The sequence below is a fragment of the Macrobrachium rosenbergii genome, chromosome 27, assembly GCF_040412425.1.
Source record: "Macrobrachium rosenbergii isolate ZJJX-2024 chromosome 27, ASM4041242v1, whole genome shotgun sequence".
Taxonomy (NCBI): Eukaryota; Metazoa; Arthropoda; class Malacostraca; order Decapoda; family Palaemonidae; genus Macrobrachium; species Macrobrachium rosenbergii.
In genome coordinates, this window is record NC_089767.1 from 13,357,650 (window position 1) to 13,382,672 (window position 25,023).

At 41.3% G+C, this 25,023-nt stretch overlaps 2 protein-coding genes and 1 long non-coding RNA gene across 8 annotated transcripts in view; 2 read left to right on the top strand and 1 right to left on the bottom strand.

Moving 5' to 3' along the window:
- The window catches only part of LOC136853416 (uncharacterized), a 147,330-nt gene extending 124,300 nt beyond the window's left edge, over positions 1–23,030 (top strand). For both annotated transcript variants that reach the window (XR_010857451.1, XR_010857452.1), the window contains one exon: positions 21,889–23,030. This is a non-coding gene — a long non-coding RNA (uncharacterized lncRNA). The remainder of the gene's footprint in view (positions 1–21,888) is intronic.
- The window catches only part of LOC136853415 (uncharacterized), a 439,436-nt gene that overhangs the window by 48,799 nt on the left and 365,614 nt on the right, over positions 1–25,023 (bottom strand). For 3 of the 5 annotated variants that reach the window (XM_067128924.1, XM_067128923.1, XM_067128927.1), the window contains 2 exons: positions 21,844–22,023; positions 20,873–21,087 (listed from right to left, as the gene is read on the bottom strand). In XM_067128924.1, coding sequence (XP_066985025.1) covers positions 20,873–21,087; positions 21,844–22,023 — 395 coding nt within the window. The remainder of the gene's footprint in view (positions 1–20,872; positions 21,088–21,843; positions 22,024–25,023) is intronic. The other 2 variants (XM_067128926.1, XM_067128925.1) reach the window with 1 other exon arrangement.
- On the top strand, positions 14,797–20,167 carry LOC136853413 (uncharacterized). The gene has a single exon (XM_067128922.1). It carries the CDS (start codon positions 16,331–16,333, stop codon positions 19,457–19,459), a length of 3,129 nt encoding a protein of 1,042 aa, XP_066985023.1. The 5' UTR covers positions 14,797–16,330; the 3' UTR covers positions 19,460–20,167.

The window sequence follows — 25,023 nt, forward strand, 5'->3', positions numbered from 1 at the left end:
TATATATATATATATATATATATTAATATATATAATATTATATATATATATATATATATATATATATATATATATATATATATATATATATATATATATATATTTATCATATAATGCTGTTATCCTGTAATTTCTCATTTCTTTCATTGTTAATGCCTATCATTTTGATGCCTCTTATGAAGTTAACTGAATATATGCTGTAATGCCTATTTTTGTATTTCTTATTATCTAAGTTTCTAATGAATTAAAAATTACCAAGAAGGTCAACATGAATTTAGTCATTGTTAAACGCCAGCAGTGAAGAAGACTACCATGCTCGTCAGTGGAGAATGTCTCCTCTTCATCGCAAAAGATGACTGTTACAGAAATCATCGGCCACTGGATTATATTGTAACGCAAACCCTAACCTCTATTCTTTGTGTTTCTCTGATGTGAAGTGTTTCTTGGCAGGAATATGATGAAATAATATCTTGGTCTCATGTAGCCTGTTACAAATGGTTTGAGCAGCAACTTGAAGGGAGAGTATAATGTTCTCTCTTTATAGCAACACCAGTTGTCAGGGGAGTTAGGCGGAGCTCCTTGATGCCTCCTTCAGTGATCATCCGATGATGATCCTTAATAGCAGTGCAACAATGGGGTCGTCCTCCACTTTTTACAATGAATTTATCATATTTCCTTGTTCTCTCTGTTGTTGTATTCCTCTATACATGGTTGTTTTATTTACGCTAAGCTGCCGAGCAATATCTACGATAGAAACATGAGTCTTATGCAAGATAATGATTGTGGCGCGGCTGAGTCTGTTGCCCATCTTATCAATGCAAGTGACGAGACAGTTTAGTTTAACTTTTCTGCCCGAATGTGGAGTCATGCGATAACATACAACGTTATGAGATTTTTTCTCTTTTGTTTTTGACAACGATAATGGTTGAATTCTTTTTCTTTATTTGTATATAATTTCATTGACGATTATTCAATATTTTATTATTCAATAAGCTTTTATCTGGATTCGAAATATAGTTTCTTCTATGATTCTTTTGCCCAATCATCTGAAGTGAAATTTTTCAAAATGTTTCGTCATTTTTCGTAATATGAATTTTTCACTCACCATTCTTTTTTATATTGTTAACCATATGATTAATAACCAAAATCGATTAAGAAAATTACATTTCCTTGTAAATATCAAAAGAACAAATTACTGTTAGGGGAACGAAAACTAATGGAACATTTGCAAAACATTTTTGAGTGACTGTACATGCCAAAAGTAGGCAGTTTCATAACACCTCTGTCTTATGACACAACAATATCAGGATGGCATGGCAGTGTCTGGGCATGCACCTGTTAACCTGTAGAATACATGAATGGATTCAGAAGCAGATCACTCCTGTGGGGAGAATGCACTGATCTTCTCCCATTTCTCAGTACATACATTGGGTCCTAAACTTTGCTTCTCTGGGTATGAGCTACCACCTCCTCCCTAAAGTGTGTGTTTTTCTGACTGTACAGATGTAAAAGGTAGTTTGCATGTGACACACCTTATACAGTACTAAATACTAAGAGGGTCTGTTCATATGCAGTTGCAATGCACCCAGGTATACTAGTAGTTTGCTACAGTTCTAGAGTGTTCTTTAAATGATAGCACTTTCACTGCTCTCTCTAGTAGCCATTCTTAGCCTATACTTTTCCCAAAGCTCTTATAATTTTTACACTACCCTCTCATCAGTATAATTAAATACTTTCTTAAGTGCATACAAACAAGACATTTGCACTGACTCTCTGAGGTATTGCGCATACAAGATGTTTACTAGGACTTGCGTTGCTAATGCATGCTAACATGTTTGCAGCAGTAAGTTTGGTTTTAACCAATCATATAGAATGCTATGGATTCTCTGCCACAGTTTTGGGGTGTTATGTGTTAGCCTGTAAATCATTATCAAGAGAAAGTCTACAGGTTGGTGGACCATGATTTTGAATGGTAAAGTCTCTATAATCTTTTATTCAGCAGCTGGCACCATCTATGCAGATAATTCATGCCCACAATCTGAAGGAGTGCTCAGGGTTATTGATTTGACAGCTTCTTTGTGGGAGATTCCAATGCTTGAGTTAGGGAATCTATTTATTCCTGGAGGGCTTTGTCCTCCTTTTGGAACCGCTTCACATAGCTGGTAAAGCGACTGTTTGTCTCCTTTTGAGCATAATGATGTTGGGAAAGTAACCACAGCCTTACTTGTTGAATACTACTGTCAATGGATTTTCTTAGAGGCCCATTTGGGAGACAAAGCAGTGGCTTGTGGTGTTTTGGATCAGGTTAACAGTCTGATCTGCAGATATGGGGTTCCCTGCCATCCAGCAATCAAGCAAACCACTTCCTTAATACCGTGGGAGATGCCTTAGCAGCATTAGTTACGGCTCCTTCAATGACAGAAATTACAAACTTAGCCTACACCTGTTCCCATACTAAGGAGAAGCAAGACTCAGACCAGGGGCAGGAAGGAATTGCAAACTCTGTCTTACTTCTCCCTGTCATTGTCAAATGCTTTTCTGTCCTGCTCCTCTTCTTAATCTTTCTCCTTGAGAAAGAGGAAAATACGACCTTCCTCAGGAACAGGTGAGTGTTGGGCTCCCCATTCTCCTTTCCAAGGGTAACTTGGTGACAGGGGCAGAAAAGAGAATTTTAATTCCAAGACGCTAATCCACTGTGTGGCGTTTCTTTCTAACCCTCAGTGGAGCAAAGACAACTATAGCCAAACCTTTGGGTGCAGCTAGTCCTTCATGTATTAAAATCTGTTTCTCTAAACTCAGACCTATAGCCCAGTTTTTTTTACCCTCTAGAAAGAGAATCAAATCTTCCTGGCCCTTTCACCCCCCCTACTGCTAGGAAGGGAAGAAGAAATGATGGGTCGCTGAGAGTAACGATCCCACTCTTTTGCTGCCATGAGTAGAGGGATGTATGGCTTGCCATTGGTCAAAATTTTCAGGTTTTTGGGGCAATTATTGTATTCTTTTCAAGGACTGCCACCTTCACCTCACTGACACCAATAATTTGTTCTTTCCCTGTAGATTCTGTAAGATCTCAAACCCTGTTGGTAGGGTTGAGGGCTAGTATTGGGAAAGGCAATGGAAATTGTAGAGGACCAGTCTCTAGGCATTTTTACTGTTGCCTCTTATGGAGAGGGTGACTGGGTATGGAGACTGGTCTTTGACCTCTCATTTGTATTGGACTGGCTTTTAGATGGAAACAACATGCATTGTGCAGTACAGTATTCCATTATAGAAGATGACCATCCTCTATGATGGAATACTGTTCTCGGCAGTATCTGTATTTTGTGTACAATGAAGGTGTTGACCAATTCAAAGCTCTCTATTCTAAACTGATGACAGCCAAAAAGTGTTTCCTGAGGGTTCTCTCGTAAGTGTGTTTTGGCTAATGTGCAAGGTATATAAGCTTGCTGTGTTCCTGGACGATGGATTAGTTCTGGTCTCCTCAAAGATGCTTTTCCTCCCGGACAGAGACCTGCATATCTCTTTGGCCACAAGGCAAGGATCACAGTAATCTGAAAGAGGAATACCTAGCTCGGCTTTGGCAGGTTGTCCTTGGCCACCTTTCATCTCAGAGAAGCTCATTTCACAGAGGCAGATCCTCCTGCTCTTGCTTAAGATATGGCTGAAGCACCATGGGGCAACTCTAAGCAATCTTTCCTCTTAATCATGCCACTGGATAAAGACCAGGGAGGTTCTAGTGTATTGTAGTGATTGAATGACTGGAACCCCTTAGAGTTTTTCTGAACTCTCCTCCCAAAATGCATCTGTTCACAGATGCATTGAAGAAGGGCTACAACACACATGATAAGTTTATTAACATAAGGTATGCAGTTGCAGGACACATGTTATCTGTACAGTATATATAATGTTCTGAAAATGCAAGAAGTGTTGCTATTCCTGCAAGTTTTCCAATAACAGTTGATAAGTCACTTGGTAGTGCTGATAAATGGAATGGTCTGGCAGACTAGCTCAGTTTTTGGAGTGAGGTTGTAGGTAGAGAGTGGTGCTTACTTCCTCGAACAATGGATAAACCGTTCGAGCTTGGGGGTTCTCCTATGCTAGACCTATTTGCTTCCAGGCTGAACAGGAAGCTTTCTGTTCTCTTATTTTATTTCCTGGGGCAGTGATGGAAGTTGTATTCCAATACAGTATCCCTGGACCAAGGTGGAATCTGCCATGTTTTGTTGGGTGATCAACGGAGTTTTGATCACCTAGGGTTTCAAGATGATCCTGGCTACTCCTCACTGGCCTCAAGTTAAGTGGCATCCAGATCTGCTTCCTCTTCTGGCTAGTGGTCACTCTCCAGTCAGAGAGTGTGTTCAGCAGGACACAGACTTCCTCTTTCACTTTTGATGAGACAAGCTTCTGTCAGTCTATGCTGTGAAGCTTCCATTCAGCCATAAGTCAGGTTTCAGACTGAGGAGCTAGGATTTCTCTGTCTTGTCCCCTGTTTGGTAGCCTCATTCTCCTGAGTTGGATGAGGGCTTATCTGTCATAGCCTAGCCTAAGCACCATATGAGCCTTTGGGTGAAGCCTCAACTAAGAACTTGCTCTCAAGAATGTCCTTTGACCTGCTTAGTCATGGCAAAGGGTGTTGAGTTTCTTGGCAATTTGTCCAGGCCTCAGAGGGTTGGGGTGTCTCTAAGTCTCTGTCTTTTTCTTTCCTGAATTCTTGGTGAAATCTCAGAAATCATAAATTTCCTGATGTGAAATTCAAGGGTTCTTTCAACCCCTTCCACCAAGACTTTGTTGATGGTTATCCAGACGAAGTGCTTCTTATGCCCAATGTGAGCCATAAGATACTATCTGCAAGGACCTGTGCTCATATTCCAGAATAGTGGCACCTTTTCGTAAGTTCAGGCAAGCATTGGGAGTTGCGGGTTATTGTCCATGAGCACCCTTCCTTGCTGGCTTTGTGAGTTACCCATTAAGACTCCTCTGAAGAGGATGTCACTCACCTACTCATGCAAGATCCCACAAAGAACTTTTTGGTTTTCTGGGCAATGAGGGCAGGTGTCTAATAGAGGTAGACATACCTTACCTCAATCTACCAGAGAAACGTCTCCCACAAGTTCCTTGACACCTTCTCCTTAGGATCCGTGGTGTCTGTTGTGCAGGCACTGTTTTTGACAAACAAGTGTCTTGCCAAAGTACTTTCACTTGGTGTAAGTCTGGGGGTACGAATGCAGTGTGACTGGACTCTTACCTTCTTCCTTTCTGGAGCAGCACCTCGGCTGGAGTATCAGCTGGTTCAGGTTAGATACAGGAAACTACCTAAATTTGAGCATCCAATTTTAGCACTGTTCCTAAGATATGTCGTCCTCCTCTCTCCCTTTCAAATGGAGAAGGGGGGGGGTTAGAATGGGCATGTTTCTTAACCCTTAAGGGACGGGCTAAATATATATTAAACACACTCTCAGACTGGGTAAAATTTAAGGTTGGCTAATTTAAGAAAAACACATCAATGGAAAGAGGAAGATATGCACATGTACTTGGTGTAAGAAAAAAATTCTAAAAATTTTTCCCTACCTTCTTTGGGAAAGGGGCCTCATTTACAAGACACTAGTAAAAATATGCTAATTTTACCAAGTTATACATGTTTTTTGAATAATTTATTTTATTTCGTAAAATTATAATTACAGCACACACAGTATCATAAGATAAGAACTAAAATCAGCAACAAATTCTGAGTATATTTGTTGTAAAATATTTACGAGATTTACCGAGATGGGGAGATGCAGTAACTTTTTGTGAGGCATACATGTTTTTTCTAATATTTCTTTGCAAAATTACAATTATCAATTATAGCTAACATACTATCATAAAAGATAAGAACTAAAACCGACAGCAATCCCTGGGTCACATGCCCTTCATAAGGTTTTGTGTACGTCTTTTCCAATGCGGCGCTCTCCTTAAGTTTTAACTAGGGTCTTCTCATTTTATGTTCCCTTCCCCTGTTTCGGCTTTTTGCACGTAGGCTAATAAGCCTCTCGTTTAAGCTGAAATAGCGAGGATCTCATGTTGCTTCCCTCTCCCTGTTTCGGGGAGCGTTTAGGCTAATGAGCCTCTTGGTTAAATGCTGGGATAGCGAGGGACTTCATGTAGCCTACCCTAGTTTGGTCTTTACTTAAGGTTAGTTTCCAGTTTTTGGTTATGTCGACCCACCCTTTCCCCTCCTCCTCCCGAGTGCTCTCTCTTCCCTTGATTTGTTTTCAATCTTGTTAACTTATCAAGGATTGGGAGCATTCCTTTCCTTTTAGCCTATAGCTTGTGCCCCCTTCCTCTGCATTGTTGGCCTTTCCTTGGTATGGTCCGTGACTTTACCAATTTACTCTCCCTCATGGGACTGCTGGTGGCTGGGAGAGCTTCCCCCTCTCCCGTCCACCATCTTTGGCCATCTTTATCTCCCTTTCCCCCCACCCCCATGGAGGTTGTTCCTGTTCCTCTCCTGCTTCTCTCGCGTTTGCTGGGTAACGACTCAGTCAGCGAGTGGGCGGGAGGACCCGGAGCGCCCGGATTGTGCATTCCCACTCTCTGGTCGTTCCTTTTCGGTTCTTCCTCCTGGGTTTTCATTCCTCCCCTTCATACGTCTTCTCCGGCGTGTCGTTTAATTTGGCGACACTCCGGTTTAGTCCCTTCTTCGTGGCCAGTTAGTGCTTTCCGCCTGACTGTCTTCGTGTTCGACTTTTGACGTTCCCTGCCCTTAGCTAACTACTGTCTACTATCGAATGCATTCCTTGCTTCCCGCTTCCGGCGGTTCTAGCGTTTATCGGTCTTCCGTTATCGCTAGTTTCAATTTATTTTTAGTTGCCGGGAATGCGCTTTCTCCAGACAGTTTAACCTTCCCATTTTATTTTGTATCCGTCACTTACTTTAAGGCATGTTACTCCGGCTAGTTCCGGTAAATTTATTTTATTTTATTTATTATTTTATTATTTTGTTTTGTTTGTGTGAGATATTTTATCCGGTTACCTCCCGGATCTTTCCGGCTGGTTTCACGGCTTTATTTACTACTGTGTTGCTCCGGCACCTTACACAGTGTACTCATAATCTCATACTCTTACAGGTGGTACGCTGCCAAGAAGAAGGGTGCTCCGCAGCCCTCCATCAGGCCAGCGGCCACGAAGTTTGTCGGTCTCACTCCGGATGTGTGGTCCATGTAGGGGATCTTATTGTTTGGCACCCTGACGGATGTGATGTTTGCTACGCTCTATACGAGCAGGCTATCGATGATTCGGTAGGTGATCATGCATCTTTCCTTCTTAGCCAACTGTATTCTTTACATATTACCGATTCCCCCCGCCTTCGGTAAACCGCAATAATGTTTTTCTTCCGGCAGGCTGACCGCAAGTCTCGTGATGCTTCGCTTCAGGCCCTTAAAGTCTGGGTTAGCGGCTTTGGACGCAACGTAGGAGCTGGCAATCCCTACATACTCTCGAAGGACATTTGTAATGTCCTTTTTCCCGGCGCTGATCACAGCTTCAGTCACCGACGATGTTGCTGCTCCGTTGATTGCCGTGATTCGGGAGTTGACCCAGCCCTCTCCAGACAGTTCGGCTCTGAGCGGTGGCGTTCCAGAAGACGCGGCGGAACTCGACCTCGGCCTTGAGTCTCCGAGCATTATCCCGGAGCATCAAGCAGGTAAGGGGGTAAGTGAGGCAGGTTCTCCGCTGTTTAGCTCTCCTTCTTCCTCTGTTGCTTCTTTTAAAGGCTTCTCTAAATCTTCATACCTTTTTGGGCACGCCTCTGGGTCTATTGCCCCAAGGTGAAGTCCGTTAAAAGAAAGCCTTACCTACCCGCAGGCCGATATGGGGTCTCTCCGCAGCGGCACGGCGACGAGCCCGTTCCGTCGACTTTTGTACAGCCTCCCCTTCCGGGTCCCAAGCGGAGTCTCAGTCACGTCAGGTAGTTCCCCTCCTCCTTCTTTGGATACGTTTCATTTCTTTGAGCAATTCCTTGAAAGAATCGACGCGAGGTTTGAGAAGATCGACTAGTTAGCAGGGTAGACAGCAAGCTGTCTGGTCTTGCTTCTTCTTTTCAGTCTCTTTCGGAGAAGGTGGAATCACAACAAGGTTCTCGTTCTAGGTCTCATTCTGTTCCTGACCCTTCCACTCTCCCTCCCTTCGATCTGGGGAATCCTTGGCGTCTGGCCCTTTATGCTCCCGAGTACGAAGGTACTCTTACCATAGAGGGTTTGGGCACGAGGAGAGTGGAAGAGTTGGAGTTCTATCCTCCGGACCTGACATCTCCCTACACTGGGTTTGCCAGGCTGAAGGGAGAGGTTTGGAACAGGTCTGATAAAGTCCCTAAGGAGACTGTTATCTATCCTAGGGACCAAGCCCAGTCGTCTTTGATGAGGACTCTTTAAGTGGCAAGCGGAGAACACTAAGCTTACACCAGCTAAGGGAGTGTTCACTATGTTCATTCTCAGTGATGTTCTCCTTCTCCCTTGCACTTCGAAAGTGGCCTCCTGACTAGTCAGGCTTGCTTTTAAGGTAAACCCCTTCCTCATCTCCGGGAGACGGACCCGACATCTCTCGTCTTTCCCCGGGGCACCGAGTTCTGGAAGGGAGCCCTAATACGTTTACAGTGACTCGGCTTGACCCAGACTGCGCTTCTGATCTGTTCAGTGAGCAGCTCCCTAAGATCCCGGAGTCGCTCTTGAAAAACAGAGGCTGATACTAAGGAAAGGCTCACCAGGTCTTTGAACTCTTTGGCTTTAGTGGAAGCAACTTTTTGGTTTATAGGGAAGATTCTTTATTCCAGGTCTTGACGAAATCTCTCTTGGCGAGTTTTCAACAAGACCTGTTTGACTTTATGACTGCCCGACTGGCCTGCCGGAAGCACATCTTTTCAGCAGCCACAGTTCGGCATGAACCAAATAAGCTTCTTAAGAGTTCGATCTGGGAGCTAATCTTTTCCCACAAGAAGAAGTTGATGCAGTCTTATCTGAGGCAGCTAGGGTCAATCAGAGTCTCCGTTCCCGTTGGGGTCTGCCCTATAAAAGGAAACAGTCTGATCTTACCAGCCCTCCCACAAAGTCCAGCAAGAAATTTAAACATTTCAAACGCCTTCCAGCTCAGTCCTTGGTTCAGGTTCCTTTACAGGGTCAGCCTTCGACCTCTTCCTCCCATCCTCCGCCTCAGTATGTCCTGGTGAACCCGGCGCATCAATCTTTGGCTGCCCCCTCCTATGTCTCCTCCCCAGCTTTCAATCCTGCATATGAAAGTCAGGGGAAATTTCGCTCCAGACAATCAACCAGAGGCAATAAGCCCCGTGGCTTCGCTAGGGGAAGGGGAGCCCTCCGCTCCTCTCCCAGGAACAGGGGAGGTAGAGGCTCCAGAGGGGGAAGCAAACACAGGACCGATGACATACATCCTGTGGGTGGGAGGCTGTACCATTTTCGAGCTCGGTGGACCTTCTGTCCCTGGGCTCAGAGTATAGTTTCCAAGGGCCTAGGCTGGAGTTGGATCGACAATCCCCCTCCACCAGTCAAGTTTTATCAGGCTACGACCAAGGATCTCGAGGACTTTGTGGAAGATCTCTTACAGAAACAGGCTATAAGAAAGTGAGGACTCTGAAGTTCCAAGGCAGGCTCTTCAGTGTTCCCAAGAAGGGTTCCGACAAACGGAGAGTAATTCTGGACTTGTCCTGTCTGAATTCCTACATTCGTTGCAACAAGTTTCGATGCTTACTGTCTCCCAAGTTCGGACCCTACTGCCCCGTGGAGCCATAACCACCTCTCTAGATCTTTCCGACGCCTATTATCACGTCCCGGTTGCGAAGGTTCTCCCCCTTTCTGGGGTTCAGGCTCGGAAGGCAGGCATATTCCTTCAAGGTGATGCCTTTCGGCCTCAACATAGCCCCAAGGATTTTTACCAAGTTGACAGACACGGTCGCACAACAACTCCGGTCTCAAGGGATTACGCTGGCCGTGTATCTCGACGACTGGATCATCAGGGCATCCAGCGTCGAGGAATGCCAGAGAGTTACATCCGTGGTGGTCGACTTTCTAGAATCCTTGGGCTTTCGTGTAAACAGGGAGAAGTCCTGCCTGGTTCCGAGCAGTTGTTTTCAATGGCTAGGAATCCAGCGGGATCTGAATTCTCACAAGCTCTCTCTTCCTCCTCCCAAGAGGAAGGAGATAGCCAGAGCAACCAGGCAGTTTCTCAAGTCCAAACGAGCCTCTCGGCGGACCCAAGAAAGAGTCTTGGGCTCCTTTTCAGTTCGCTTCGTGACAGACCTGTTGCTGAAGGTGAAGCTGAAAGATATCAACAGAGTGTGGCGGAGTCGGGCAAATATCAGTCTCAGGGACAAGGTGTCTCTGATCCTCACATCTTGAAGAAGAGACTCCGGCCTTGGTCGACTGTCAAGAGCCTGTCCAAGTCAGTCCCCTGCAATTTCCTCCTCCGGCGTTGGTTATCCACACAGACGCCTCCCTAAGCGGGTGGGGAGGATATTCTCAACACCAAGAAGTACAGGGGACTTGGTCCTCATGTTCCACCAGTTCCATATAAACGTTCTGGAGGCCATGGCGGTCTTCCTTACCTTGAAGAGGCTTCTTCCCCCAAGAAGATTCACATAAGACTGGTTCTGGACAGCGCCACGGTAGTCCACTGCATAAACGGGAGGTTCAAAATCGAGCCAGATCAACCAGGTAATGATTGCACTTTTCTCCTTGGCGTGCAAGAACAAGTGGCACCTGTCTGCCACCCATCTTGCAGGGGTCCGAACGTCGTAGCAGATTCTCTATCAAGGACAACTCCCCGAGTCGGAGTGGTCCCTAGACAGGCTCGTTCAATTGGATCTGCAAACAAGTTCCGGGTTTGGAGGTAGATTTGTTCGCAACCAAGCTCAACAACAAGCTTCCTCATTACGTAGCTCCCAACCTGGACCCTCAAGCTCTTTTCACGGACGCAATGTCATTGGATTGGAACAGGTGGAAGACGATCTATCTGTTCCCTCCAGTAAACTTGTTGTTAAAGGTCCTTCACAAACTAAGGACATTCAAGGGTCAAGTAGCTCTAGTGGCTCCCTACTGGCCAAAGAGCAGCTGGTTTCCTCTTCTGCTAGAACTGAAACTTCGCCACATCCGAATCCCCAGTCCGAAACTAACACAAGTAGTACAAACTCAGACTGTGTCAGCTTCCTCAAAAATTCAAAGTGCCCTGGCTTTGTGGACTTTATGAAATTTGCGGCTCAAAGGGATGCTAATGTTGATCCTGTCAATACCATGTTCTTGGAATCAGATAAGCGGGTCTCCACTCTTCGTCAGTACGACTCAGCAATTAAGAAGCTAGCACTCTTTTTGAAAGAATCTGAGGCTACAGTAATGACCATAAATTTAGCAATCTCCTTTTTAGATCACTGTTTGAGAAGGGTTTAGCCTCTAGTACTGTTACTACAGTCAAGTCGGCTTTACGAAAAAGTGTTCTTGTATGGTTTCAAAATTGACCTCACAGATCCTTACTTTCTTCCATCCCAAAAACCTGTGCACGTCTGAGGCCAGTAATCCGTCCACATATGGTTTCCTGGTTTTTAAATGACGTGTTGAAGTTAGCCTCAGATATCGATAATCAGTCTTGCCCCTACCTTTCCTTATTGAGGAAAACGTTGTTCTTAGTTAGAAAAAAACGTTGTTCTTAGTTAGCCTAGCTTCGGGTGCTAGAATTTCAGAGCTGTCTGCACTCTCTAGGAGCCCAACCACGTCGACTTCCTTCCATCAGGGAGGTTTTGCTGATTCCTCACCCTAACTTCCTGGCCAAAAATGAAGATCCGCAGCATAGGTGGTCGCCTTGGAAAATTCTCCCCCTGCCTCAAGACTTGTCCCTGTGCCCAGTTCATACTTTGAGGGCTTATTTAGACAGGTCCTTTCACATCTCATCTGGGCCTCTCTTTATCAGGGACGGAGGGGGTAATATCTCTATGTCTGCTATTAGACAACAAATCCTTTACTTTATCAAGCAGGCTAATCCTGACTCAGTCCCAAGAGTTCATGATATTAGAGCTGTGGCCACCTCCATTAATTACTTTCATTACATGAATTTCACGGATCTTACCAGGTACACTGGTTGGAAGTCACCCTTGGTTTTCAAACGTCACTATTTGAAATCCTTAGAAGCTCTTAAATTCTCAGCAGTCGCGGCAGGGAACGTTGTTCCTCCCTCTGGTTCCCTTTCTGATTCCTAGTCATTTCTTCCTCCACTGCCTCGGTTATCCCCTTACGGTCATTTCAGTCAGGCTTGCCTTGACTTCTCACCTGACTGTGTTATCTGTATGTTTGTCTAATTGACACATTTAGGTTATAAGGTTTTCAATATTGTATAGTTATTTTGTTTTATGTATATTTTTCATGTTGTCATGTTAATTTTAAGCTACCATCAGTTTCATTTGTACATTATTGTTATAGTTACTAGTAATTAAAAATTTCTTTTTGGACCTTTGGTCTTCTGTTCCCCTTAGATTTTATTATCTCTTTTAGTTTAAGAATGATATTTATTTCTCTGTTAATTTTTCACCGGCTGACATGGGACCCGATCCAGAAAAGGGATTTTGACGAAGGAAAAATCTATTTCTGGAGAGGGGACCGTGTCACCCGGTGACCCACCTCGGTCATGTGTCATGTCCCAGTAATGTCTCCATCATGTGTCATGTCCCTCCCATAGTAAACATCATTCTGGTGGGGTGATGCTTTCATGGAATGCGGCTAGCGGTGTTTTGTGTGCTGTCCGCGAGTGGTGCATGGGTTTGTAACGGCACCTCTCTGTGGGACTTTTGACTTTGGGATCTCTATAGGATAAGGTTCCGTGTTTTTTGTAGTTCACCCTTTTCCATACACGACTCCATCTAATGGAGCTTGCTCTGGGGTAGTAACTCCAGCATTTCATTTAGCTTTCTGGTATCTAGCAACGGAATTACCTAGAAATAAGTGCTGAATGGACTTTTTCACTGGGTGACACGGTCCCCTCTCCAGAAATAGATTTTTCCTTCGTCAAAATCCCTTTTATGAGCAAAGAAATAAAAAGACATCATGGGATAGAGAGGGGCAATACATTCCCTGATCAAGTCTCAAGGCACACTAATCTCCCCGGGCAATACATTCCCTGATCAAGTCTCAAGGCACACTAATCTCCCCTCTGTCCTGTGCTGAGCCACACAGTTGCCATAAGTCATTTATCGATCACTGAAGTGCTATGAACATCTTTTCTGCTTAATTCATCTAAATCGTACAGCATGTAATATTAATACTCATATGAGTAAGCCCGTCTATCACCCAAGACCTGTTATAGATACTCATATGAGGATGCCCGTCCATTAAAGGTTAAAAGTAAATTTTCAGTCAAGAATAACACCTCAAATTTAAATGAGTTGTATGTAGTTAGACACACTGTCAATGAAAAGATCGTTGGGAGGAATTAATTGTATTGTCCTTACATATTAAAGGTATAATATATAAAACAAAATGAGATTGGCTCCTAAGGGATCCTTAGGGTAAAAGACAAGTTGTTCCCGTAGATATCTTAGTGGGCTTCCCTTTATTCAAGCTTGGCTGTCACTTCAGATCTAGATGCTTTTTGCATTTTGTCAGAAAGTGCAATCAAATGCTACCCACTTTGATGCTGGGTGATAAAATATGCTGATAATGCATGTGTACCCCACAACTTTATCCCAAATTTAGTACTTTTGGCTATTCAGTCAGTACATTCGGTGTATGGGAAGTGTCACCCATCAGTGTATCGATAATTCATGCAGTAAAGCAAACAGTTTTCTGTAGAGAATAACATTGCCTCTATGCATGTAGTAGTAATCCCTTGATTATCCGGATTAATAGAGCCAAGGCCCTGCCATATAATGGCAAAATCTGGACAAGGGCAAGTAAAAAATCTATGGGTGTGTAAGGGCAACTCCGTACCCTTTCTCACATAACTTTGTCAGTACTGTACCATGTAACAGTAGACATTAAATATGCTTATAAACAACAACCCTCACCCTTTAAACTGAAAAATTAAGCAATTGTCTACTATATTTTCCCATATTTGTAATAAAATAAACTCCATAAATAAACTTAAAAACAAAAAATCAAATCCCTTTTTCTCTCTTATGCAATATGCAGTACGCTAGGCTACAAAATGTTTTTCATTTGACCCAAGCACTTAAAATATATTGTACTGTACACAAAAAAAGTGCAGTGGACCCCCGCCTATTCGTGGTTCCGGATTCATGGCTTCACCTATTTGCGGATTTCTCTGTGGAACATATATACAGTACACATTATTCATGGAAAATTTCGTCTATTTGCAGTATTTTTCATAAGAAATATTCACATTCGTCTATTTGCAGTATTTTTCATAAGAAATATTCACAAATTCGTCTATTTGCAGTATTTTTCATAAGAAATATTCACATTCGTCTATTTGCAGTATTTTCATAAGAAATATTCACAAATTCGTCTATTTGCAGTATTTTTCATAGAGAAATATTCATAAATTACTATATTTTCATATTTTCATGACTACATGCACTTTTTGTGATAAAACTATTAAGATATTCAGGTATAATAATTTTTAGAGGGTTTTTTGGTGTTCTGAACTATCAAAATAGGCGGTTATAAGCGTTTTTAGAGGGGTTTTAAGTATTCGCGGATTTTTAGCTATTCGCGGTGGGTAGTGGTACGCATCCCCGCAAATACTGGGGGTTGACTGTAAGCCTCTTTTTTTTTCCTCTCGGATATAACACAGTAAGAGTTTCCACAAACAATATTTATAATTTTCCCCAAAATACATCATACACAAAAAAGAGTAAACCCCATCTTTTTCTTTTGTAAGCGACACGCAGTATGGTAGGCTACACAACGGTTGTCATTCACCCCAAACACTGCAAAATACATCATACTTTACACACACAAAAAGTACAGTGAACCCTTTTTTCTTGTATGCAACACAATACAAACATTTACACAACAATTTTTATTATTTTGCCAAAAATGTAGTATATAGGTCGTCAAAAAAAAAAAAGCAAACCCCTTCTTTTTCTCTTGTACATGACATACAGTACAGTAGGCTACATGTGTGGTTGTGTGTATGTTTCTTAGTGCAGTATCATGTGTTGCCTTTTTCTTTTTTGCTTTGCTTGATTTACTGTACAGTATTTCATTACAAGTTTAGTTGACTCTAAGTAAGATTAGCACACATAAAAAGAAAATATTTTGTCACTTGATATTCCATCTGCAATATACTTAAAATTATTTAAAATGCAAATTTTAAGCATATTGTGCTATTTATAACTAAACTCTTATGCCACCAACGCTGTGAATGAGTGTGTGCATACATACATACCCTATGCACATGATTGCATTTATCTTTTGGGTTGTAAAAATAAGAAATGAAAAAGTACAGTAAAAGTATAAATGAGAATAGCTTAAAATATAAATGTATAATTATTGTTTGAAACTGTTAATTACTGTTTGGGTTTAATTGGACAGTTTGTGTATAAAGGTATTTCTGTTGTTGTGGGTTATTAAGGAAGAGGTCTAAGTGACCAGTTATGACTAATTGAGTTTGTATATTACTTGTTGTCGATTGTCAATGATTATTTAAGATGTTCTCTTGGAGAGTGGGGAGTATGGGCAGTTAGTTGAAGTCAAGCCCTGTAGGAGATTATTACCTCTCCACCAAAGGATTGTTGTGTGTCTGTATCCATTATATATATATTATTTTTAAGTAAAGAAGAAGAGAAAAACCAAGTCTGTGTTTCTTTGCTGCTTCAAGCTATCTAGGCAGTATGGAGAGTAACTTGACTTGAAACTGATCCCTGAGTATGATGGCAGAAACGCACAATCTGTTATGGAGTGGCTGGAGAAGTTGGAGTTGGTTTGCAAGCTTCGGGAAGTTGATGACGTGGCCAGTGTGATTCCTCTGCGGCTTACAGGTAGTGCCTTTGCAGTGTACTTACAGTTGCCCACAGCAGATAGGAAGGAGGTTGACAAGGTGAAAGAAGCATTGTTGGCTGCGTTTGCTGTTGATCCCTATGTAGCCTATGAACAGTTTGTCAGTAGGAAGTTGCATAGTGGAGAGGCACCGGATGTCTACTTAGCTGAGCTACGTCGACTCGGATCCCTGTTTGGAGGAATTTCTGAAAAAGCTCTTGCATGTGCTTTTGTAGCTGGACTTCCAGAGGGAGTTCGTCAGCTGTTGAGAGCCGGGTCTCGCATGGAGGCCCTCGATCTGGAACAGATTTTGGCTCGGGCACGGGCGGTTCTAAAGGATGACCTTCCCTCTGTTTCAGTGGAAACATGTTTTGGCGCCACAGGAAGCTTGGGTTCTGTGCCAGTAGAAACAACAGTTCAGAGTTGTCATGTATGCCTTGGACCAAATCACTTTGCCAGGGACTGTCTTGCTCGCAACCGAGTAAATGGTCTATTTCGGAGAAGGGTAAAGTGTTATCGGTGTGGTGGAATGGGGCACATTGCATCAGCTTGTCCGGGAAACGAGCAAGGAGAGGAGGCATCAGCGCCAGCCTCCTCTCCCCAAACCCACTGAGTAAGGTGCTGCCAAGTACTGTTTTGAGTGTAGAGGGTCTTCCGTGTTGCGTGTTAGTAGACACTGGGTGTTCTCAAAGCATCGCTCATGTTTCATGCTGTAAGGCATGGAACAAGTGCGCAGTTAGCAAGGTAACTGTGAGTGGGCAAGAATGGGTGTGTGAAGGAATGGGCGCCGTGCACTTGCAGCTCAGTAACGGAGCTAATGCCAGCATTTGTGTGTGTGTAACTACTCTAATGCCACTCGGTTTTAAATTTCTTCTCGGCATGGATGGTGTGAGGGCTCTAGGAGGAGTCACTGTCGATACCCAAGGTGGTGTACGATTTGGAATGGAAGACTTTCTTTTTTCTGCAGCTGCTGATGTGATGGTGGGGGTGGATGAGCGTGATTTTAGCGCAATTTATGATCCTTTGATTAAATGTTGGACAGCTACATGGAAATGGTCTGAAGGCAAGGAGCCTGGCATCCTGGAGAATGGAGTAAAGGCATATTCTGTACCTCAGGAGGCAAAGGACCTGTATGAATCAGAGCTACAAAGATGGGTGAGTGATGGTTGGCTGCTTCCTTATGATGAGAATAAATATGGACCAGCTAAGGGGCTTATTCCCCTCATGGCTGTTGTACAGCAAAATAAAAAGGTGTGGCCTGTACTGGACTTCAGAGAACTGAATACGTACATTGATGCATTTACAGCAGACTCGGATGTGTGTTCAGACAAACTACGTGAGTGGCGCAGGCAAGGAGTGAATGTATCTGTAGTGGACTTGGCTAAAGCTTACCTGCAGATAAGAATCCATGAGTCTCTGTGGCCATACCAGACTGTATATTTCAAAGGCCAGAGGTATTGCCTGACTCGACTGGGGTTTGGCTTGAATATTGCTCCAATGGTAATGAAGTCTGTTTTAAACTGTGTTCTTCTTCAGGACCCAATTGTAAGAAAAGGAACATCAGCTTATATTGATGACATCTTGGTGAATGAAGATATTGTTAAGGCCAGCCGTGTAGAGGAGCATCTCAGAAATTTTGGGCTAGTAAGTAAGCCACACCAAAGACTTGCTGAAGGGACTCGAGCATTGGGCCTGAGAGTTTGGGGGGAGCAGGAGAGTCTTTTTTGGAAGAGGGACAATGACCTAGGCGATGCACCAAGACAATTGACTTGGCGAGCAGTGTTCTCATACTGTGGTAGACTGTTAGGCCATTACCCTGTTTGTGGATGGCTGCGAGTGGCGGTAGCATTCATCAAGAGAAGAGTCAATAAAGTCACTGAAGGATGGGACGACGTCATTAATGATGATTACATCAAAATGTGTTTACAGGAACTTCTGGAGAAGGTTAAGAAGGATGACCCTGTGAGAGGACAGTGGAATGTCACCGGTGACAAAGTCAAGATCTGGGTGGATGCTAGTTCTCTTGCACTTGGTGTTGCAGTGGAAGTAAATGGTTCCATTGTGGAAGATGCCAGCTGGCTGCGGAAAGACGACTCTTGCCACATCAATATGGCTGAGCTAGATGCAGTCATTAAAGGATTGAATCTTGCACTGGCTTGGAAGATACAGAAGGTGGAATTAATGACTGACTCATCTACTGTGCATAGATGGATTTCAGATGGACTTTTAGGAAAAAGCAGATTGAAGACTAAGGCTGCAAGTGAAATGCTCATCAGAAGAAGACTAGGAATAGTCTTGTCATTGATAGAAGAGTGTGACCTCCAGCTGTCTATTACACTTGTGTCTTCTGCCAATAATACAGCTGACAGTTTGACACGTGTACCTCAGCGCTGGCTGAGGGACCTTGGTTCATGTCACCAAGATGCAAAACTTGTGTGTGCTTCTGTTGTTCCTGCCATTAGTGATGGAATTAAGGAGATCCATCATGCTGCCGGTCACCCGGGTGTGAGAAGAACTCTCTATTTTGTAAAGAAAGTCCATCCAGGAGTTACCAGGCGGCAAGTACAGGCTGTTGTCAAATGCTGTGAGGCATGCCAGTCAATAGACCCGGCCCCAGTGAAGTGGCAGAAGGGTAGTCTGGAAGTGGATAGAGTGTGGCAAAGAGTTGGTATGGATATTACTCACTATGATGGATGGCCGTATCTTACTCTCATTGATTGTGGACCATCTCGATTTGCCATCTGGCATCGGCTCCGTTTTCAGACCAGTGAGACCATCATCGGACAACTTGAGACATTGTTCTATGAACGAGGAGTGCCGGAGGAACTGTTAACAGACAATGACACTGCTTTTCGCAGCAAACTATTTGCTGACTTTGCAAAAAAGTGGTGCGTGCATCTTAATTTTAGATGTGCTTATGTTCCATCGGGAAATGGTATAGCTGAGAGATGCCATCGAACTGTTAAAGTCATTGCTGCAAGGAAAGGCTGTAGCATTGCAGAGGCTGTATATCTGTATAATTTGATGCCTCGTGATGACTGCGACTCAACGACTGCCCCTGTCAGTATGCTGTATTCTTACCCTGTGAGGATCCGAGGAGTGGATCCATGCACAATGAACAAAGTGGCAGTGAGTGGCCCCTACAAAGCAGGTGATGAGGTGTGGGTAAAACCATCCAACATGCGATGCAATATGCAATTTGAAAGAGGCAAGGTTACGGGAATTTTGTCAGAACAAGCTGTTGAAGTCAATGGAGTTCCACGCCATGTTAGAGATCTTCGTTCGTGTTCTTCACAAGGATTGATATTGAGTGAGGAAACTACTAATGCTGAGGATGAGGAGCTTCTTATACAGCTTCCTGTTCATGAAGATGAGGGGGAAGAGGAAGATTCAGGTACTGTTGTTGAGTGCAACGTGATTCCAAGACGTTCAACAAGAGTTAGAAAAGCTAGAGTTTGTAATATATGTGAATGTAATTCAGGGGGGAGTGTATAATTATTGTTTGAAACTGTTAATTACTGTTTGGGTTTAATTGGACAGTTTGTGTATAAAGGTATTTCTGTTGTTGTGGGTTATTAAGGAAGAGGTGTAAGTGACCAGTTATGACTAATTGAGTTTGTATATTACTTGTTGTCGATTGTCAATGATTATTTAAGATGTTCTCTTGGAGAGTGGGGAGTATGGGCAGTTAGTTGAAGTCAAGCCCTGTAGGAGATTATTACCTCTCCACCAAAGGATTGTTGTGTGTCTGTATCCATTATTTATATATTATTTTTTAAGTAAAGAAGAAGAGAAAAAACCAAGTCTGTGTTTCTTTGCTGCTTGATTTACTGTACAGTATTTCATTACAAGTTTAGTTGACTCTAAGTATGATTAGCACACATAAAAAGAAAATATTTTGTCACTGTTGATATTCCATCTGCAATATACTTAAAATTATTTAAAATGCAAATTTTAAGCATATTGTGCTATTTATAACTAAAGTCTTATGCCACCAACGCTGTGAATGAGTGTGTGCATACATACATACCCTATGCACATGATTGCGTTTATCTTTTGGGTTGTAAAAATAAGAAATGAAAAAGTACAGTAAAAGTATAAATGAGAATAGCTTAAAATATAAATAAAAAAGTGAAAGAGTTTGCATTACCGTATAGGCTTTAATGTAAGCGATATGTTTGTTATTGCTCTCTCTCTCTCTCTCTCTCTTTTCTCTCTCTCTCTCTCTCTCTCTACTCTCTCAGCTTCTCTAACTTTTTTGGCTTTGTTACAGTACAGCTTGTACATATTTAATAAAATGTGGAAAAATAATAAATATAAAAACACCAAATAATACAAGTTCTAGCAAGTCAGACATCTACCTAGCCCTCTTCACCCATCCAACACTGCATCCCCACCCACTCCCAGGCAGGGAATCTGCTCCCCCAGCTGTTCCCACCTTCCAAAACAACCCCTTCTCTGAGTGAGTTCCTCTACACAACCTTACTGCCCCTCATCTCCCATGCTGTCCAGCCATCTGACTCACCCTCCCACCTTGGTAACGTCTCCAGTCCTTCCCCACCCCCAAAAACCCTTTCTCTGTCTGTTTATGAGTGTAAGCAGAGTTACCAACATTTTCCTGAGGCCACGCAGCATTGCCAACCATCGGAGAGCAGGGATTGGCATTTTAACTCTCTTTGCTATCATTTCTTATTGTATGGACATGTTAGTATCATAATAAAAGTAAAATTTACCTGTACAGTAGAATGACAATTACTGTATATCAATGCAAGGGTGCGTAATCTCCCTGATCTATTGTTTCATCAATAAAAATAAAAATGTTACTATTCTAAAAACCAATCATATAAAGAAGTGTAAAATGCTAACTGAATTTTCATTAGAATTTTCTGATTTCTTAAATTTTCTTACTTGTACTGCCTGAACAACTTGTCCTGGTTCAATGTTGGATCTTGATCTCATCCTCCTCAACCTCCTTGCAGCTGTGGTTGTTGCAGTATTAGCTGAAGATGCATTAGTAGATGGTGGATTTTCTTTTGTTGCTTCGCTTGAATTGGAGACATTTAAATTACTTTTCCTCCATGGACTTTTATCTTTTTCTTTAGATGGTAAAGGAGACTGGGCTTCTGGAAAAAAGTTCAGTATTACAAATTATGAAAAAATGTCCTTTTCAGAGAATAAAAATGTACATATGTGAACAACTGCAGTAGTTACTCCCACAGAATGTCTGGATGCCAAAACTCCACTGCTCTTTCTATCAACATTAACCTAAACCAAAAACCAGTGACAGATCAACAGCTTTATTTAGAGAACAAGTTTGAGTAACTGCTAAAACACTGTACTCACAAAAAGTAATGTGTGTTAGACTTACACTAAAAGTAATATTTATTTAGCAGCAACATTTTTTAAATTCATTACATTAAACTGACATTTATGATGTCGGTGTTATATAATGAGATAAAAATGTGGCTGTTAAGTAATTATTACATAATGTGTATGACTGCTGAAGAATACCTAGTAATGTAAAATTTATAGAAATATGCAAAATACAGAATACTATTACTTCAGAACAAATAATGTAGTGTTTCAGGATGTCGAGTGAAAGCATGGAACAGTAGATGTATGTTTTATAAGCTTTCTAGTATATTCTCCTCTTATTTTTTTGCAGTTAATTTGATTTACAAACTACAGATATCATTGCTTGTAATGCAGCCTTAAAACTAAGTTAAATATATTAGCTTAAAATGAAATGAAATGGCAAATTACATTTGGAGATCCTATAATGTAAATTTTGAATGTGTATATTTGTACAGTAAATACTTAACCTTGCACATATTTTTTAAGTACCCTCAGAAAAATGTAGTTTGTCAGCCATAACTAACCTTCAATTGCTTCCATTGCACCAACAACATCTGTTTTTTCCACAGAGGGTCTCCAGTCCCGGTAAACACGCTGATAGCCAGTTTGGGTTTCCTCTGATGGCTGGTCCTCTGGAAGAGTTCCCAAGGAAGGCCCTATGCCACCACTGCTCCCTAAACCAGTATTACCACTGCCACCCTCATCTATGAAAGAATAAGAATTAGTTCCAACAAAAACTGATAAAGAAGTGGGCATTTTCCACTGACATTTGGATGTTACTGAGATTGTAAATTAAATCTCAGGACTCAAAAGCTCCAGGAAACATACAGAAAAGAAGTACAATATCTGTAGTCAATTCTTTAGATGTGTACTAGAACAGCAGATCACAATGTTGAGAGGATATTTGATTTCATAAAGGATCTCATGTTAGATTCATCACATAATAATGTATACACATATAATAGAGATTTATATCATGTTTGATGTATACACTGATAATAGATTCCAAATTTCATAATTAGAGTTACTTGTAAGAAGCAACAGATGGTCAAGTACAAAAAAATATAAGATAGAATGATTATTGTACATAAGCTACAACAAAAAAATAATGATTAGAGCAAGCTTTTAAAGAGAAAATTTTTTTGTAAGTTGTGCAGTCACCTGCCAAAAATTTTTGATGGTTAAACACACTGCTACCCCATTTCTATAGCAGTCAATCAAAGGTACAGTATTTCGAAATTGCCCTTGTATTTTGTAATAATGTGGTTTTTTTACTACAATAAACTCTGAATGTGAATTCTTTAGCATTATATAATGTTACACAGCACTACCAGCTAATGTGATGAAGATTCCAAATGTTTCAACTATCAGACAGAAAATGTAGTGTAGTGAGCGACAGTCTTATATAATAAAAGTTCAAAACAGCAAGTCACTGAGGTTACTTTACAGAATAGGCTAATAGCTGTTTTCAAGGCTCACTAGTATTTTCAAATAATGAAATCCAAATATTTCAAATGGTATAGCAGTGGCCAACAAGTCTGGATTCATGATCATGCCCTGGCATACTACCCATCAAAAGTGTGTCTGATTTCATGCATGGTAAGATATACAGTTCTGTGCATAAGAAACAGTTGTCTAATGTACAGCCAGCAATGAAAAATACTGTCAATCACAGTTAATTTTTGTTTAAAAAAATAAATATTGTCGCAGACAGCTGTGTTGTTAATATGTTTCCTGATCATAATATATGAAGGGTTTGACTACTGCCTTCTATGAATCAAAGAAGTGTATTCAATTGATTTATTATATACAGTATATTAAAATATCTACCATAATATTAAGTCATATTTTGACATAACAACAAATAGGTTACTTTGTGCTCTTATTTCCTGGACTGTTATCTACAAAATATACAATTTTGCAGTAGGGTACTGTTGGTTATATTGCCGGTAGTGGATTAGTACTTGAATACAGATGAAAGACAAGGGAAGGCAGGAAGGCAGAATATTTGCAACCAATCCCAGACTTACTTACTCATTCCCTACCCAATGAAATATACATCATACTCCCATTATTATGAGTATAGTATGGTGGAAGAAATAAATGTTATGTACTGTACTGTATTCCCTTTAAATATTTATATGTACAGTACTGTATTCCCTTTAAATATTTTTTCTCTACAGTGCTATCCATTTTTTACCCTATACTGTATTAAAGTTCACATACTGTATTTGTAATCTGTACCTTCAACAATGCACTTCATTGGGAAAGTGTTGATTGGTAGGTAGCCAGAGCACATGAATTAGAAGAATGAATTAGAAGAATGGATGAAGCAATCAAAACCATAGCATTTGGAATTAATATGGACTGACCACAGACTTAAGAGGATGGTTACCAAATGAGTGCTCATCCAGTACCAGCTGACTATACAACTAAATAGCCTTAAGTTTTTTATGACAAGCTTTTGATTTTCACTGAAAGGTCACAAAACTTATGTAAAGCATGGTATGCAGTTGGTCCATATTTAAAACAGAATGAGAATTCAGGCTTTATTTTTGCAGTGTATGCATACTGTAACTGGTATTTATACTAAAAAGCTACTTTTCTTAATAAAATGTAGTCCACTAACATAATGCAGTACAACTCTTGAAGTCCTATAGACCAGTGGCTGTTTATCCTTTCAACATTGTTTCCACTTTGAAATAACAATGAGAGTACTGACAAATGAATTATTGTTCCCTCACAGACTTCATATGAAATTATAAAGACAAGAACATGGCAAAACAAAATATATCTACTTATGTATCTTGAAACACCAATGAAAAGCATTTATTGATGCTTACAGACATATTCTTAAACACAAAAATCAATGAATAACATTGAAGGCTACGCATATGAGCTGAGATTTGCAGCAGTTTTGGATATTGCAGTCTTCGAAGTTGACAGACGTGTTTGAAAATGTTATGTTTAAAACTATGACTGTTACAACATCAGGAAAATATTCTTGAGGGATACAAGCATTATGCAAAACATATAACAGGGGATGCTAATCACAATGCCACGTATCTTCTGATACTCAAACCAAGTTCTACTGATGAGATGAAATTATTGAAGAAGATATAACCTGCCATTAAGGAGACAGGTACAGAAGTAATGAGAGACTAGTTGGACAGCATAAATTAAGAAAGAACTACTGGAGTTCTTTTTTGTAAAGACAGAAAGCCAAGTGATAAGTCCTGAGAACTTTATAATACATAATTGTAAAGACAGAAAGGCCAAGTTATAAGTCCTGAGAACTTTATAATACACAGTACACTGAAACGCTGAAGCAGTTTGAATTTAACACGGCAGAATTACATGTTTTTAAATATAAAATAGGCATTTTATGTGGCTGAATTCAAGTAAAACATTTCATAAACAATTTTATTACAGATGCTCATTTCATGAATGCCTGATAATTTCAAACTGCAAAAATTTTCAACTCAGACGGCATGACTAAATTCTGAATGCCATGGAAAGAACAATAAAGTCCTGTTGTGCAAAGATAGATTCCAGTCCACGGGAAATGAAGCAGAGACCCACAAAAATAAACTTCTTACAATACCTTTAGGTTTGGGGAATAACATTCTGTCAAACCTGCCAAAATCCTGGGAAGCTTTGATGATGATTCAGGAAAAACACAATTTCATTATAAATGTGCAAGC